Genomic DNA, 15,111 nt, shown 5'->3' on the forward strand with positions numbered 1-15,111 from the left:
GGCCAGGGCCTTTTCAGTACTGGCCCCAACTTGGTGGAATGCTCTGTCACAAGAGACTAGGGAGACTTGACACAAGAGACTTGACACAAGAGACTTGACACAAGAGACTTGACATCTTTCCGCAGGGCCTGCAAAACAGAGCTGCTCTGCCTGGCCTTTGGTTTGGACACAGTCTGACCCTTATGTTTCCCTCCCTTTATGGTTTTGATCTATGGGCTACTTCTAAAATGAGGCTGCATTTTAAATTGCATTTTAACCTGTATTTTAAATTGGTTTTTCCCCCTATTACGTTTTTACTGTAATTTTACTGGTGTTAACCACCCTGAGCCCAGCTCTGGCTGGGGAGGGTGGGGTATAAATAAAAATTTTTATTATTATTATTATTATTATTATTATTATTATTATTATTATTGCTGCTGGTAGTGCCAAGATAATTTGACTAATGTTGGGTATACTCTGCTCTTTGACTTGTGGGAATCCAATGGATGAGCCTCACTCTGGGAAAACCTCCTTCACTGTCAAGGTGCCAAGTAAATATAAAGTCAGTATGTGTTGCCAAGATCAGCTTAAGGCAGCATAGATTCCTAGCCAATCAGCACCCACACAGTCTTAACCAATCAGCATTTCCCTTACTAAACTAGTGGTGAACGGGAGGGAGAAGCCAGAAACGACTGCAGTAGTTGAGTTAATACTATCCTAGTGGCTGGTTTTTCTCTTCTTTTTTCTTAAAAAAAAAAAAGGACTTTGTTACTTATAATGAAAACTTCCCAGCTGAAAAATCCATAATGTATGTGAGGTTGTATCGGAAAGGCAATTTTTAATTAAAGCACTTAGGTTATTAATGCTTTCAAAATTGGCTTCTGTTCTCGATACATTTTCTTCATAGTATTTTTAATATACTTATTCATAATTAATTATTGTTTTCTTCACTGGGTGACGGGAGTTGGTTTTTGAGGTATGAAGGGAAAGATACGACTAAAAGCCCTTGGATTGACACATGCTTTGGATCATGAGAAACACTTGAAAAAACTGTTTGAAGTACATCATTTATATGGATGTAAATCACTACTTTAGTCCTGGTATATAATGTAATTTGTCACACACACACACACACACACACACACACACACACACTTTAATTCAAGTATCGGCCTTTTCAAAGGGTGAGGTTGGGCAGGAAAGGAAAAATAACCATGAAATGTCTTCAAAATGCATAGTAAACAAAAAACAAAAAACAGTGAGGTTGTTGTACAATAGTTTGTGATGGTGGGGAAGGGGCAGAGGGGTGGACCTGAAGGTGTTTTGATCACAAACATGCACACGTTCACTGCACACACACACACACACACACACACAGAGAGAGAGAGAGAGAGAGAGAGAGAGAGAGAGAGAGAGAGAACACACTTACTTTCTCACATGAGTGACTCCCAGATTGTCCTTATTTTGCAGAATGAATTCAAGTGCAAACCAGAGATTTACAGTAGGTTTGCACAATTCAAGTGGGTTAAAGCACTCTGCTACTCTAGTGCAACAAATACACTTCAAAAAAGGAAAAGAAACAGATGTTTTGCTGTAAGGAAAGTGATAGGGAAATGCACAGAAAGGTGTGGAATAAACAAATGATGAATAGAAAGACATATAACTAAACTAATGTATAACTAGTTTAACTAGTTTAAAGTTAAACTAAACTAAATTGGGAGCACTGGTAGAACTCTCAGACATGACCTGCTGCACTGCACTAATTCTTTCTGTTTGGAGTTTCCCTGCAGCGAAAGCATGCAGTGCTATTCTGTATGTTACAAATGAGTAAGCATCTTCCAAGAGATTGCTTGGTCAGAGTAGCTTACTGAGACAAAACATTTCTTAGGAATATGGGCCACCATATGACGCATAATTCAATATATAGTGGATTACATTCTCCACCTGTTTAAAATTAGATGCAAATCCGTTTGGCTACTGGCATCTGTTAGCATCTACCATCCAACATGGCAGAAGGCATACTTTCTAAGCCTAGGTTTGAAAAGGTCCTGTACAGGGGAAAACACTGTTCATTCTTCTAAATATTTGATGGTCTTTGGGGGAGGGGGAGGGGGAGAGACAATACCACTGGAAAAATTTGGACTGTTGATAACAACCTCATATCTCTGTCACTGAAACAGACAGTATATAAAAATGTTTCATCAAGGATTGTTTTGTGGAAGAATAGAAGCCCTTTTTTGAATATTCAAAGAAATATTTTGGTATGAATTCACGAGCAGGATTTGAACTATGAGCAACAGAGGGAATTAAAGATCAATGTATAGTAGTTATAATATAAGAGAGAGAAGATAGGGTGCAGCATGGGGGAGAAGCTAAAAACACCATGGAAAATGGGAGGGGAAGTTGAAAAAAAGAAAAAAGAAAAATTGATTATGCTTTGGGGTGTAGAAGGCAGAGGGCCTTCTCGGTGGTGGTGCCTGCCCTGTGGAACGCCCTCCCATCAGATGTCAAGGAAATAAACAACTATCTGACTTTTAGAAGACATCTGAAGGCAGCCCTGTTTAGGGAAGTTTTTAATATTTGATGCTTTATTCTGTTTTTAATCTGTTGGAAGCCACCCAGAGTGGCTGGGGAAACCCAGTTGGATGGGCGGGGTATAAATAATAAATTATTATTATTATTATTTAAAAAGTAAAAAAAAAATCATACGGGTTTGGGTCATGCCCTCAATTATTCGTCTTAGGCTACAATCCTATATACACTTCTGTGTGTGCACCTAAGCCCCACTGAATAGGGCTTACTTCTGAGTAAGCATGCAGAGGAATGCACTTTCTGGCTGCAGTCCTGTTCTTACTTCTCTGAACTCAGTGAAGCTTACTTCTGAATGGACACGCATAGAATTGCACTGTAAAAGTACTTATTAATATTCCCTTCATTTTTTGGCAGTTTAACCATTTGGGCACAGACACTTATATTGGCAGGCTCCTTGCGTCAGGAAATTGAGCTCGATAATGCTATTTCATGTGATTTCTCTCTCTTTTTGTAATAATAAAAAGTCCTATTGTGCTAAGCTCAGTACACTGATATAAACAGCCACAATTTTTATTGATTTCCAGCTCAGCCACATTGTCAGAATGACTGATGTGATGGGGAAACACTGGTTGTGTTTCATTTTATCTCTCCTTTATTATATAGCCTTTAAATCAGGGACAGGGGGGAGCCCCAAAGTATATTAATTACTTTTTGAATACAGTATTAGAAACGTTGGATTTTAATCAGTGGTAATCTGTCTGCTTTTCTTCTGTCAAGATCACTGTTTTATTGAAACTTTCAAGAGTAAGATACTTACTTTCAGACCTATTATCACTGTCATTTCCCAGTTTACATCAGTTATTTTTGTCTTGAGAATTATATTACTGAACCGTAGAGGGCAGGCGGTGGCAGGGGGGGGGGGCGTTGATAAAGCATAATGGTGTCAGAGAGGGATTTTATATTTTTTTTCCTGTAACCTGTACAAGGATGATTTAAAGTTTTTCATTTTCCTTTCTCCCTTGTTTATGTTTAAGGTGATAATAGTATCCAAGAATCTCTCCCTTCAAACAAGTTGCAGCAAGATTTCAGCGCCACTGGGAATAACAGCTGTGTTCAGGGTCAACATATGAATGGCTCTTCTTGGATTCAACATCCCAGATTAGCTTGACCTGGATCGCTAAGTTACATCTGGAAAGCACCTGCAGGATGAAAGATATAAATATATTTGTTAGTCTTGTCATCTTACAAATTATGCTATGTAAATGGTTAAAGACAATGATTAACATTCTTACTGAAGCCTTGTGTGTGCTAAATTATGCTTGGATTATTCATCTAAAAGGAGACTTTTTATTAAATATTAACGCTGCAGAATATTGAGCTTTATATCTGTCACATATAAAGTGACAGATGTGCCTATGCATACACAATAAGCATCAACGAGTGCAATTTGCACATTGTTTTATGCTCCCACAAGCATCTCTCAAAGACTGTAAGGATAGAGGTGTTTGTGAGATGTTAAAGACAGTTATTGCCAGGGGTCTGGCAGGCTCTGGAATTCTGCAAATCATATCATCCTTTGCATATTTTGGAACCGCCACAGAATTTGATTGTGGCTGTGGGACTAGCCACAAAGATCTCCCAGAGGTAGCTGGGAGAAAGATTGAAAATTGGGAATGGGCAAGTTGACCACACCCAAGGAAAGGTGATGCTCCACACCAGCCCAATCTCCCCTGAGTGGTGCGCAAGATTTCAGGGATTGCAAGCACTCACCCAGGATTTGTGTTTGGAAAACTAGGCACAATGGAGGCGATGTGCATTTAAGGTTTGTTTATGAATATCTGCTTATGGAGGAGCTCACAGCAACAGCAGCCCAAAACACTGGCAGGGAACATGACATTACAGGTGAGGCCAGAGACCCAACTCTTCTCCACTGGTCACATCTGAAAGCCCTATGCATGTAAAATGTGAAAGGGGCTCAAGTGGTGTGTACAGATAGGATGTGCTTGATGAGACTGATTCACACATGCAAGTTCACCCCTTGATTTTACTGTAGCTGATGACTGTACACCTGAGGTTGACTTGCATTATCTCGTTTTTGTTGGTCAAAGAACCCAAGGTGGCCTTCATCATGCATCCATCCACTGGCTTCAGAAAAGTGGTGACCTTGTGTCCTTTCAGCAGGAACAATGGGGTTATGGCTTGAAATTCCACTGTAGAAATCACTCAATGCTTAGAGCAAGCCCTGATATACTTAGGCCCTGAACTGTGCCTATAATTATTTTGTACCGGTATAGAGAACACCTGATTCTAGTGTTTCTTTATAAAAAAGAGGCAGCAGATCTCAGAACTTCCTGGGAAAAAACTTATTTTGGCTCAGAACTAAATGTGTTAGTTAGTTACATAGCCCTGTAAAATAAGCGGGAATCCTGCTGACCAATAATTTGGAAGGGAGGAAGAAATCCACCTCCCAAATAGTTGATGACATAATGTCAGTGATGACATTAGTCAGTGGTGACTGAAGCTACCTGGCAGGCCATAATACATGCCTGGAGATGGGCATTTGGTATGGTGGGCCCCAGACAACTTGGCACCTTTGTTTCTGATAGGACTTAAGCAAAAAGCTAACTTTATCTGGCTGTAGGCCACTGTTGCTATGCTGTAACTTGCAGGTGGGAGGGGATTCTTGGAAACACTCTCAAATTTTGCAGCTAAGTGCACATCAAAAAAGATGAGAGAATCTATTCTTAAGAAATAACTCGGCCACCCATTCCATTTCTCAGAACTTCCAGAGGGCAAGTGTCAACCTCTCCAGGATCCTTGACCAGCTCTTCTAATGTCAAGTGAAGACCATTTTCTGGCAAGAATAAAAGTGTGTCACTGTGGTGACATTTCAGATTTCACAGTGGGGGCAACATTTAGCAAGAGGTTAGGTGGAAAAATAAATCTATTTTAGGATTGGCTGTAATGGTTGCCATCATTACAACCTGGGGCCATTAAAATCAACAGGAGCTTCTCTATTAGCTTCTCTGGGAAAGTGGATTCTACCTTATAATGGGAGCCCCTATAGGGTTGCTCGTACAATAAAATTATTCATGTAGGACAAAAATAACAACTTAATGCCAGTGCTTTATCTTCTACTGGAAACAATGAGCTTCCTTTTGCTGAAGAGGACAAGATGGAATGCATTGTGTGTGCTGTTCCACAAAAGTAAAACTTGTGTCATTCCCGAACAAAGTAAAATAAAGCAATGCAGAAAGTGAGAGGTATAATGACTGTGGGAATTAAAAGGCAGGTCTAAGTTGAATCAGCTCCCAGATATCAACAAATTCCTCTGCGACATATATGGCAAAATAATCTCTAAGTGGTTTACAAGTATAAAATCAATTATAAAATCCATACATAATTAAAATACATGATGGAAACAATTCCATCAAAACCTTAAAAAATATATATAATTAGAATTTACCATACAACAAGGCAATTAAAAAGAATAAAAATAAAAGCAGTTAAAAGAGCAATGCAAGCAATTCAGTTAGGAAGTTCAAGTTCAATGGAATGCTTGCCTAGATAGCTGTGTCTTCAGGAGTTGCTGGAATATCCATACAGCTAGAGCCTATCACATTTCAACAGGGAGGGCATTCTACAACACTGTTGCCACCAGTGAAAAAGCCCACCTGTGGTTACTGCAAGCCAGTAATGATGGTTTGAGGAAATAAAGCATTCTTCCATAGAGGTGTGAGAAAGAGAGGAGAAGCCAGGGGAATCACTCAAGCTCCTTGTTCATTCTCAACCGGAATTCAATGTTTGTCCATTGTATCTGAGAAAACAAAGCAGATCCATACATCAAAACACGACAAAGCCAGAGGGATTTTTCCAAAGGAACTATAATGAAAGGATCAGCCAGTGGTGTAGACTTGGGTGAACTGTGATCTATTACCAGGTGAGAATTGAGCGTATGTTATTGTGCTTTGCTTTTCGTTAAAGGTTTTTGGTATGCTAGCACACTCAGATAAACTTATTGAATTCACAGCATTCTGGGGAGCTTGCATGTGTCTTTATTTTTCTCTTTCTTGACTGGAATCCAAGCACCTGTGACAGGTGCTCCTGACTCTTCTTTTTAAAGCATCTCCTCTCTCTCTCTCTCTCTCTCTCTCTCTCTCTCTGTGTGTGTGTGTGTGTGTGTGTGTGTGTGTGTGTGTAGAAGGAGGATTGAGATGACTGTACTGGCATGAAGATTAACCCCCTACTTACACCACTGAAAACTTCTTAGGACTACTGAAATCAGAGCCATCCCAGTGTATCTTATTTCCCGAGCCATTTCCCTCTGTTAATACTTTGTCGTCTCTATAAACTAGCACCAGCTGTGTTGATTTGCCTGAGAGAGCACTTCAAGTTTGTCTTTGGAGTCTAACATGCTGCACTGTCAGCTGACACCAGCACCTTGGTCCACCTACCGTATTTTTCGCTCTATAACACGCACCAGACCATAACACGCACGTAGTTTTTAGAGGAGGAAAACAAGAAAAAAATATTCTAAACGAAATAGTGGATATATGATTTTTGTGGTTCATGCTGTGGCCACAGACATGTGATCTGACAGTGAGTTTGGAGTAGCCCAATGCAAAAATCCTGAGGATCCATGTGGATCCATGCTTTGTAACCACAGAGGAGGGAAGGAAGGGGAACCATGGATCCTCTGCTCACGACTGCAGCAGATCCCCCCCGCCACCCGCAGGCATTTGCTCCATAACACGCACAGACATTTCCCCTTACTTTCTAGGAGGAAAAAAGTGAGTGTTATGGTGCAAAAAATACGGTAAAAAGATTCTGAATGTGATGGGAAATGGGGAGGAAACACAAAAGCAAGCTATTGCTGAAACTGTTGCTGATAAATATAGCTCTTGGGTCAGACAGTCAGCAGCAGTGTGACACAGCCCCAGATATCATCATGATTTGGATTGTTGAAATAACCCATGTTAGATGGGCATAAAAAATACGGACTGAAGCCTTCAAATCCAGCCAAATGTTTAGCACTTTTAAGCACCACTCATTTCAGAGAGAGGCACATAGCATTCCTATGCTCACATTATTCTGGGACCAGGGGAACCTCACCACAATGCAGGCAGAATTACTACCAATGCATGCTTAGTGGAAGGGCTTCAGCAGAGGCCTGTGCATTCAGCACAGGGACACGGGTGGCGCTGTGGTCTAAACCACTGAGCCTCTTGGGCTTGCCGATTCGGAAGGTCAGTGGTTCGAATCCCCATAACGGAGTGAGCTCCCGTTGCTCTGTCCCAGCTCCTGCCAACCTAGGAGTTCAAAAGCATGACAGTGCAAGTAGATAAATAGGTACCGCTCCAGCAGGAAGGTAAACGGCATTTCCGTGCACTCTAGTTTTTGTCATGGTGTTCTGTTGCACCAGAAGCAGTTTAGTCATGCTGGCCACATGACCCAGAAAACTGCCTGTAGACATACGCCAGCTCCCTCGGCCTGAAAAGCAAGATGAGCACCACAACCCCATTGTCATCTTTGACTGAAGTTAACTGTCCAGGAGTCCTTTATTTTTTTTATGCATTCAGCCTAACCTGCTTCGTAGAGGTGTTAGGACAAAACAGCAGGGAGGCCTATAGTTGTCACTAAGTTCTGTGGGGAAAAGGGTGGAATGTAAGTGGAATAAATACATGAGGCCTAGTTAGCTTTTGAGGCGGTAAACCTGTGTGCTCTGTACCATGACTGTGGTATTATATGACTGAAGGCCACTTCATTGGGGGAGGGGGGGATGCTTCAAAAAAAAATTAAGGGAAAGGATTGTGTGAGGAAGAGTTCAATCAAGTAACCTCCCACCCACAGTCTAAAGGGGTACAAATAGTATACAGGCTTAAAACATCAGTGATAAATCTGCTATGCCTTAGTGGACAGTTACCTCCACTAAACTAGGCCTTGTACAGGTACACTACAGATGTTGTCTGTAAGTGAATCAATTTTTTAAAGGTTGCCACAGGCAGTTTATCTCACCAAAAAGCACATGCTACTTAAATGTTCATATCAAGGAGAAACTTTGCTGCCATGTTCTAATACACAGCAGAAGATGGGGATGTCATAGGGTGGGACCTTTAGAGGGCTGTTATTAATTCTCTCAAATATTGGTGGAGATTGGTAGGCCTCCACACCCAGAGTTTGCTTAATAAGCTTGCCGATTTCATTTTGATGCCTCCATATCTGTGTCACACTCTGCAAGTTGAAACTTGGGCTTCTGTAACCACAAGGAGCAAATTCTGACAAGTGTCTTGCCCTTCCCAATTTGCTGCCTTTGCGGCTTACATCCCAGGTGCAACAGTTTGCAGATTCGGATAGGTGAGTGAGTGGCACCTGTCAAAATACTTTCCCCGCTTCAAGATGGGAGCTGGGGAAGATAGCACATTCCAATAAGTGGAAGGCACCTATCGTAAATCGCTGCCTCCTGTATCAAGGATACAAATGGTAAAGATAGCAAATTCTGACAGGAAAGTGACATCCATCAGCATTTTCTAGAAGTGCTGTTCTTATTTCAGAATGTAAAATGATACAATCATCATCTTTTGCTGCTAGAAGCAAGTGCAGGCTGGAAGGCATTTTTTTCAGTGATATACTGCTTCTTTCTTTCCCCCCAAATTAAGCCTTGGGATTTCATTTCATTCCACCTGCTTAGGGAAAAAGCAGAGTGGGGGAGCTCATGCTGTCAAAATGTTCCCGAATCTGTATTCTCTGGTCTAGGATCTGGAATGGGGAACCTCTAGACCTCCAGGTGCAGTAACACAGGAGCTGGGCTTTTAGTGTGGTTGCCCCTGTTCTGTGGAATAGTATTCTTGTTGAGATACGACGGGCACTGTCGAGGAACAAGATATTGCTCAGTGGGTTAGAGTGCTGTGCTGATAATGCCAAGGTTGCAGGTTCAATCCCTGTATGGGACAGTTGCATATTCCTGCATTGCACGCGGTTGGACTAGAGGCTCCACAGGACCCCTTCCAACTCTTCACCATCCTGACCATCATCCATGGTGATTGAGGCTAGTGGGAGTCACAGTTACAGTCTAACAACAGAAGCTCCTATCATTCCTTTCTACACCGAGTAGAATGGAATGATAGGGATTCATACATTGTTTGATTCCAGTTTCGGTCTCTGACTTACAACGTTATTGCCTCCCAGTTACAAGGTCTTATCTGCAGCAAGCCCTTAAATGCTATAGAATTCCTCATCTTCCAGGCATTGTTTCTAGAAGCACAGTTCATATTGTAACTGCTACAAATATTGTTGTTGCTGCTGCCGCTGTTATTATGACTTCATTTTCCAGCTGACTCTTACAGGATGTGAATCGGAAAACTTACAGTATCATATCAAGCATATTTACTTACAGGTCAGACCCACTGAACTTCAACAGAACTCACTCCCAGACTCATTCAGCATTTTGGACTGCAGTTTACACACTTACCTAGGGGTAAGCCCCACTGAAATGAGTGCAATTTTAAAATGTTCAGCTTTGATCAGAGGGCTTCCTCCATCTGGCTCTACCACCTTCTGCCCTGTGGCCTCTATTGTTAATGATAAGGAGAAAGCCGTTACAGGACCACAAGATATCTATCTTCACAGTGCCAGAAGTCCCCCCCCCCCTTTTGCTTTCCTTTCTAATGTGTGTGCATGTGGGGCAGAGCGGGGAGAAACAGCCAGGGTAATGTATTCAAAATACCCAGCACCACTTCTGCCTTAAGCCTACGTTTTGTAAACATGGACCTTATTTAGAAAATTCCCAGACTCCCCCAAGTGGATAGGAAAGAAATGTAGCTCTAGAGATATTGCCAGGAAGATCCCTCCTGGCAGTCATTATCCATAATGAGCTAAATTCCTGCATTCTGATATACACTCTCTTTCCCCCATTAGCTTCAGAGCATTTGTTTGACAAGAATCATTGCCTAAGACTCTTCTTGCAAGCTGATGAGCTTTTTGCTCATTCCGTAGCTTAGCCTCTAATGTAGCGGGGGGGGGGGGGAGGAACCTGTGGCCCTCCAGATACTGGTAGGATCCAACACCCCAGCAGATATTTAATGTTTTAAATATGTCCATTAAAAAAAAATCCTATTGTTTTATCACTTCAGTGTTTGCCACCCTGGGCTCCTTTGGGAGAAGAGTGGGATATCAATATCTCCTTCTCCTTCTCCTTCTCCTTCTCCTCCTCCTCCTCCTCCTCCTCCTCCTCCTGAATCAGCATGGCCAATGGCCAAGGATTATGGGTCTGGGTGTCCAACATCATCTTTAGGGACACTTTCCCCTATGTCTGCTGTAATGCAAACCTCTTAGGAGGAAGGGGTCAGATTGCTATTTTTACAGACCAGGAGGATCCACCTCAAACCCTAACCCTTCAACAAAGCTTCCACTTTTTAATATACCATAATTATATATTTTTAAATCTGCATACGGAAGTTCTATAAAATGGCTTGGGTGATTCTTTCAACTGTCTGTCTATTGCTCAAACTGTGGCCTCCTTGCTGTCTTGCCTTTCTCCTTATCATACAGCTCAACCACATGCATATTTACTGGGAAGTATTTGTGTTCGGTGCAGTTTACTTCCAGGAAAGTGTGCCGAGGACTGTAGCCTTTAAAAAAACCATGAAATAAAAGTGTCATTACGTTTCTGGAAGGATCCATCTTACAGCTGCAACCTTCAACTCTCTTACTGGAGAGAAGGCCCCACTGAAGACAGCAGGACTTCCTTCAGAGTAAACATGACTTAGATGTATTGGCAGGGGGGTAAATGAGAGAACCGTTTGTAGTCCCTTCCAGGTCTATTTTATTGATTAATTTTATTTAAACAATTCCTACGTTTCTATGATTGTGCTTTACAACCCACTTGTGTGCCATCATGATCTGTTTATCTGAAGGCTAGTAGTCTAAGGAACAAGTTGTAGTTTTTCTCAACCCAGGACTGTTCACACTCATCCTCAACATGCTGCTTACAGTGTTGTTCAAACTTGGACACCAGTTGGTTTTGGACTACAATTCCCATCATCCCTGACCACTGGTTCTGCTAGCTAGGGATGATTAGAGTTGTAGTCCAAAAACAGCTGGAGCCCAAGTTTGAGTAACACTGTGCCGCTAGATTGATTCTAGATCCTTCTATTCCAAGGGTGGGTGTGGCTACTGATACATATTTGAAAACTCTTTCCTTGATTAGGTTATCCACACCTTTTCTTTCCTGCACATGCCCCAGGTGAATGAAGAAGGAAGTGATGGTTGCCACCTTTGTACATGCCACCATCCTTGGGCAGCTGTGGAGACATCTCCATTTCTGGGATTACCTGTATCTGTTTTCAAATGGACACACTGAGGAGAAATGTAGTTTCTCAAAAAGTGCTTTACAGGGGCACAAAATATGCAGCACACCTAGATTGTGTGTGGACTACAGAAAAACAACAGGAACCCAGTTGCCACTCATTCTGGAAGAAAACGATGTGTGGACCCCAATTAAAAAACCCGACTAGCCAAGATGGGGTGGTGGGTGGTATTCAGCTTAGAATTATAATGCCAGATGTTCTAGGAATGACTACAGACAGGGGTACCAACTTGAATAAACTAGAGGGGCAGGTAAACCCCACCCTGCATATTCAATCACATGACAAAGTGTACACACACTATTTGAATGGCAAAGTCCGTCAACTTTTTGGGGGGAGGCCTTTGGCCCCTTGAAATATTTTTGGGGTGGCCTGAAGCCGCCTCAGCCTCTAGGAGTCAGGCATAATAGCGTAATAAGTATGATAAAATTTAAAATCAACAACTTAATTGGTAAGTATTTGAAACCCGGTATGGCTTCTGGAAGTCCATTATATTAATAGCTCCAAGAGCAGCTTTCTCTCTTATTGCCACAGATCCCTTTAACTCTTGCGGTGCTGCTCTGCACCTGTTCAGCTCCGAAAAGAAATTCCATGCGGCCCCCTGCAAGCCTCTCCACTCGGCCTGCGTCTTAAGCGGCACCCCCCGGCAGAGCGTGCGCCTCAATCTGCTTTTTCACCAATTAAGCCATCTTCGGGTTAGAGAAAGAAATAAAAGTCTCTGTAAATCCATTGCAGGAGGGATGGTCCCCAGGCTTTCCGCTGGCTGGTTATTGATCCCTTTAAGTGCCTGCTAATGAGACCCGTTTATACCCAATAAAGCACACGCTACCGGAGCGCCAAAAGACAGATGAAGTGCTCGCAAGGAAGGGCAGCACACACCCCCCCCCCCGAAAACCCGGGCACAGCGGGAAGAAGTATTGATCTGCTGCGGGGCCGCCCTTCAAGGGTTAACCTGCTCTAGGAGAGAGAGAGAGAGAGGAGGGGGCGTGGCCACGGTGGCATCAAATCTTGAGGTGGGAGGGGGGAGTCTACAAAAGAGAGGCAAAGCTGCCGGCTCTCTCCAAGTCCCGCGGTCTGTTCCTGAAAGTGAAGAGGCGCTGAGGCTGGGACAGCCTTGGAAGCCTTTGATTCTTCCCCATCGCCTCCGTATGTAGTTTCCCCAGTGGTGGAAAGGGAAAGCCTGCGTCCAGAAGGAAGCATTTATTTTCCTGCTTCTTGCTCTCCCACGCACACCCCGAGATTCCAAAGGTTGCAACCCCTGACACTGCAAAATCCGGTCCTGCGGGGCAGCCCAGCTGCTCCTCGCTTGGGATCTGCTTCACGACGGCAGGCAGGCAGGCAGGCAATGACAGGGTACAGGGGGGGGACTACTACAGGGGAGGAGGCCCACAGCAAGGAGTCCCCCTAGCTCTGCTTCCTGTATCCCAACAAAGCGCAAGTAGGAAGTCCGCAAACAAGGCAGAGAGAAAGAGGAGCAGCGTTTGGTCTCGGATATACATTCCCTGGTGGTGGAGGCTCCACTGAGCTGGCGCGCATAGCAGAGAGTCGCTTGTAAGCAGCGAGGCAGTGGCTGCCCCGTCTTCCCCCACCTCCACAGGATCCCACCACAGCCTTGACCCCCGACAGCAGGCGTCGATCCGCTTCCCCCATCGGGAGCTGTCGGGAACGATTCTCTCCCCCCCCCCCCGCCCCAAACCAAGCGAGGGAAGCAGCTGCAAATGTCACATATTAGGGAAAGGGGATTCGCTGCAGCTGATGGAAAGGCTTCCCTCGACCAGCCAGTCAGGGACACTCGCTCGCCTACCTAAATAAAAAAAAAAATTAAAAATTCTCCCCCTCCCCTCTCTTCCTTCTCTTATGTTTTACCTGGGCGACGGCAGCAAGAAGCTGATGTGGGGAGCGGGGGCGCCCTCTTCGCTTCTCCTCCTTCTCTGTCCGTTATTGCCCTCTTCTGTGGAGGGCTTGAGCCAAGAGTGAGGGTGGGGAGGGGGGAAACTGAGGAGGAGAGTGGGGGGGGGAGGAGGAGGAGAGAAGGCGGCGTGTGACAGATGCACTCCTCTGACAGCTCCCCGGCTAGTGGCTCCCTGCCATTGGCTCAGTGCAGCGGAGCGGCAAGGCTGCGCGCTATAATAGCACCATGCCTGTGCGAGGCAGCAGCTCAGACTCCTTCGGCAAAGCCAGAGAGATGCTAAAGCTGCTCCTCCTCTCTCTCCTCCTCCTCCAGCAGCAGCTCTGAGGGGAAGTGGGGGGAAAGACCGTGGTCAATGCCTGCTGGCTCCGGCCATTGCTAAGCTTGCCTGCTTGCTGTGTCTCTGTCCGTCTCGCTCTTTCTTCCCCACCCTGCGGAAAAGGAGAGCCGGGCTGCCGCTACTTCCACCGCCTGAGCTGGAGCGAGCAGCCGGAGGGAGCGCGGTGTGCATGCCTCTGGTGCGCGCGCCTTGTTTGTGCTCAGGGCTCGCTTCCCCCCGGGTTTCCCCACCCACTCCCGCCGCCACCCCATCGCCGCTTCCTCGCACCGCCACCCTACACGCGCACGCACATACATACACGCGCGCGCGCACACACACGCCCGGCGCCTTGCTTCCCGGCTGATCGGGCACCCTCGGGGTGCATGGAAGCAGCGGCGGCGGCAGCAGCCCACGAGGCGGCTGCCCCATGGAGTGTTATTACATTGTCATCAGCTCCGCGCACCTCAGCAATGGGCACTTTCGCAACATCAAGGGAGTTTTCCGAGGTCCTCTCAGCAAGAACGGCAACAAAACTCTGGTAAGGAGCCTTCCTCTCCACCCGCCCGCCCCCTCTCCTCTTCCTCGCTCGCTCCATTATCTGTTGATGCCTCGCTTGGGTTAACTCTGGGTTCAGCACCGCAGCGTCCTGGACAGCTCCGAGCGGCGCGCTCCAGGGAAGGTTCTCTGTCGGTTTGGTGGAGATATATTTGCTAAAGGATGGGGAAAACGATTACCTTGTGTTCAGTCTCCCCTGCTTTCTTGTCGGTTTACTTTTGGGTCTTCCTGGACAGGGCTCTCCAACGTGCTCATTATGTGATGGGATCTGGTTTACCGTAACCCCCCAGTGGAAGGGGCACAGATGCTCTTGCTTATTGGTCGAAGCAGTGGTTAGTTCGAGTCCTTCTTCTCTTGGAGGGCAGAGTGTTTAAAACAAGCTGTGCAGTTATCTGGTAGAGGTTAGGACTCCAGAGGAAGTGGAATCCCTCTTATGTCTAGCTCTGGTTCAGCTT

The 15,111-nt window shown here is 44.8% G+C and overlaps 1 protein-coding gene and 1 long non-coding RNA gene across 3 annotated transcripts in view; one reads left to right on the forward strand and one right to left on the reverse strand.

Moving 5' to 3' along the window:
• Positions 1 to 3,429: 3,429 nt before the first annotated feature.
• LOC310743440 lies at positions 3,430 to 13,886 on the reverse strand. The gene is made up of 3 exons (XR_014539023.1): positions 13,740 to 13,886; positions 6,186 to 6,328; positions 3,430 to 3,710 (listed from the first exon to the last, which is right to left on the reverse strand). It is a non-coding gene; the product is annotated as an uncharacterized lncRNA (long non-coding RNA).
• Positions 13,887 to 14,065: 179 nt separating this feature from the next.
• The window catches only part of ZNF804A (zinc finger protein 804A), a 241,392-nt gene continuing 240,346 nt past the window's right edge, over positions 14,066 to 15,111 (forward strand). For both annotated transcript variants that reach the window (XR_014551342.1, XM_083626623.1), the window contains exon 1: positions 14,066 to 14,639. Coding sequence is in view for 1 of the 2 variants with exons in the window: in XM_083626623.1 (XP_083482749.1) it covers positions 14,529 to 14,639 (111 nt within the window). In the remaining variant the exon portion in view is untranslated. The remainder of the gene's footprint in view (positions 14,640 to 15,111) is intronic.

Source organism: Podarcis filfolensis (genome assembly GCF_964270895.1).
Source record: "Podarcis filfolensis genome assembly, chromosome: 1".
Classification (NCBI taxonomy): Eukaryota; Metazoa; Chordata; class Lepidosauria; order Squamata; family Lacertidae; genus Podarcis; species Podarcis filfolensis.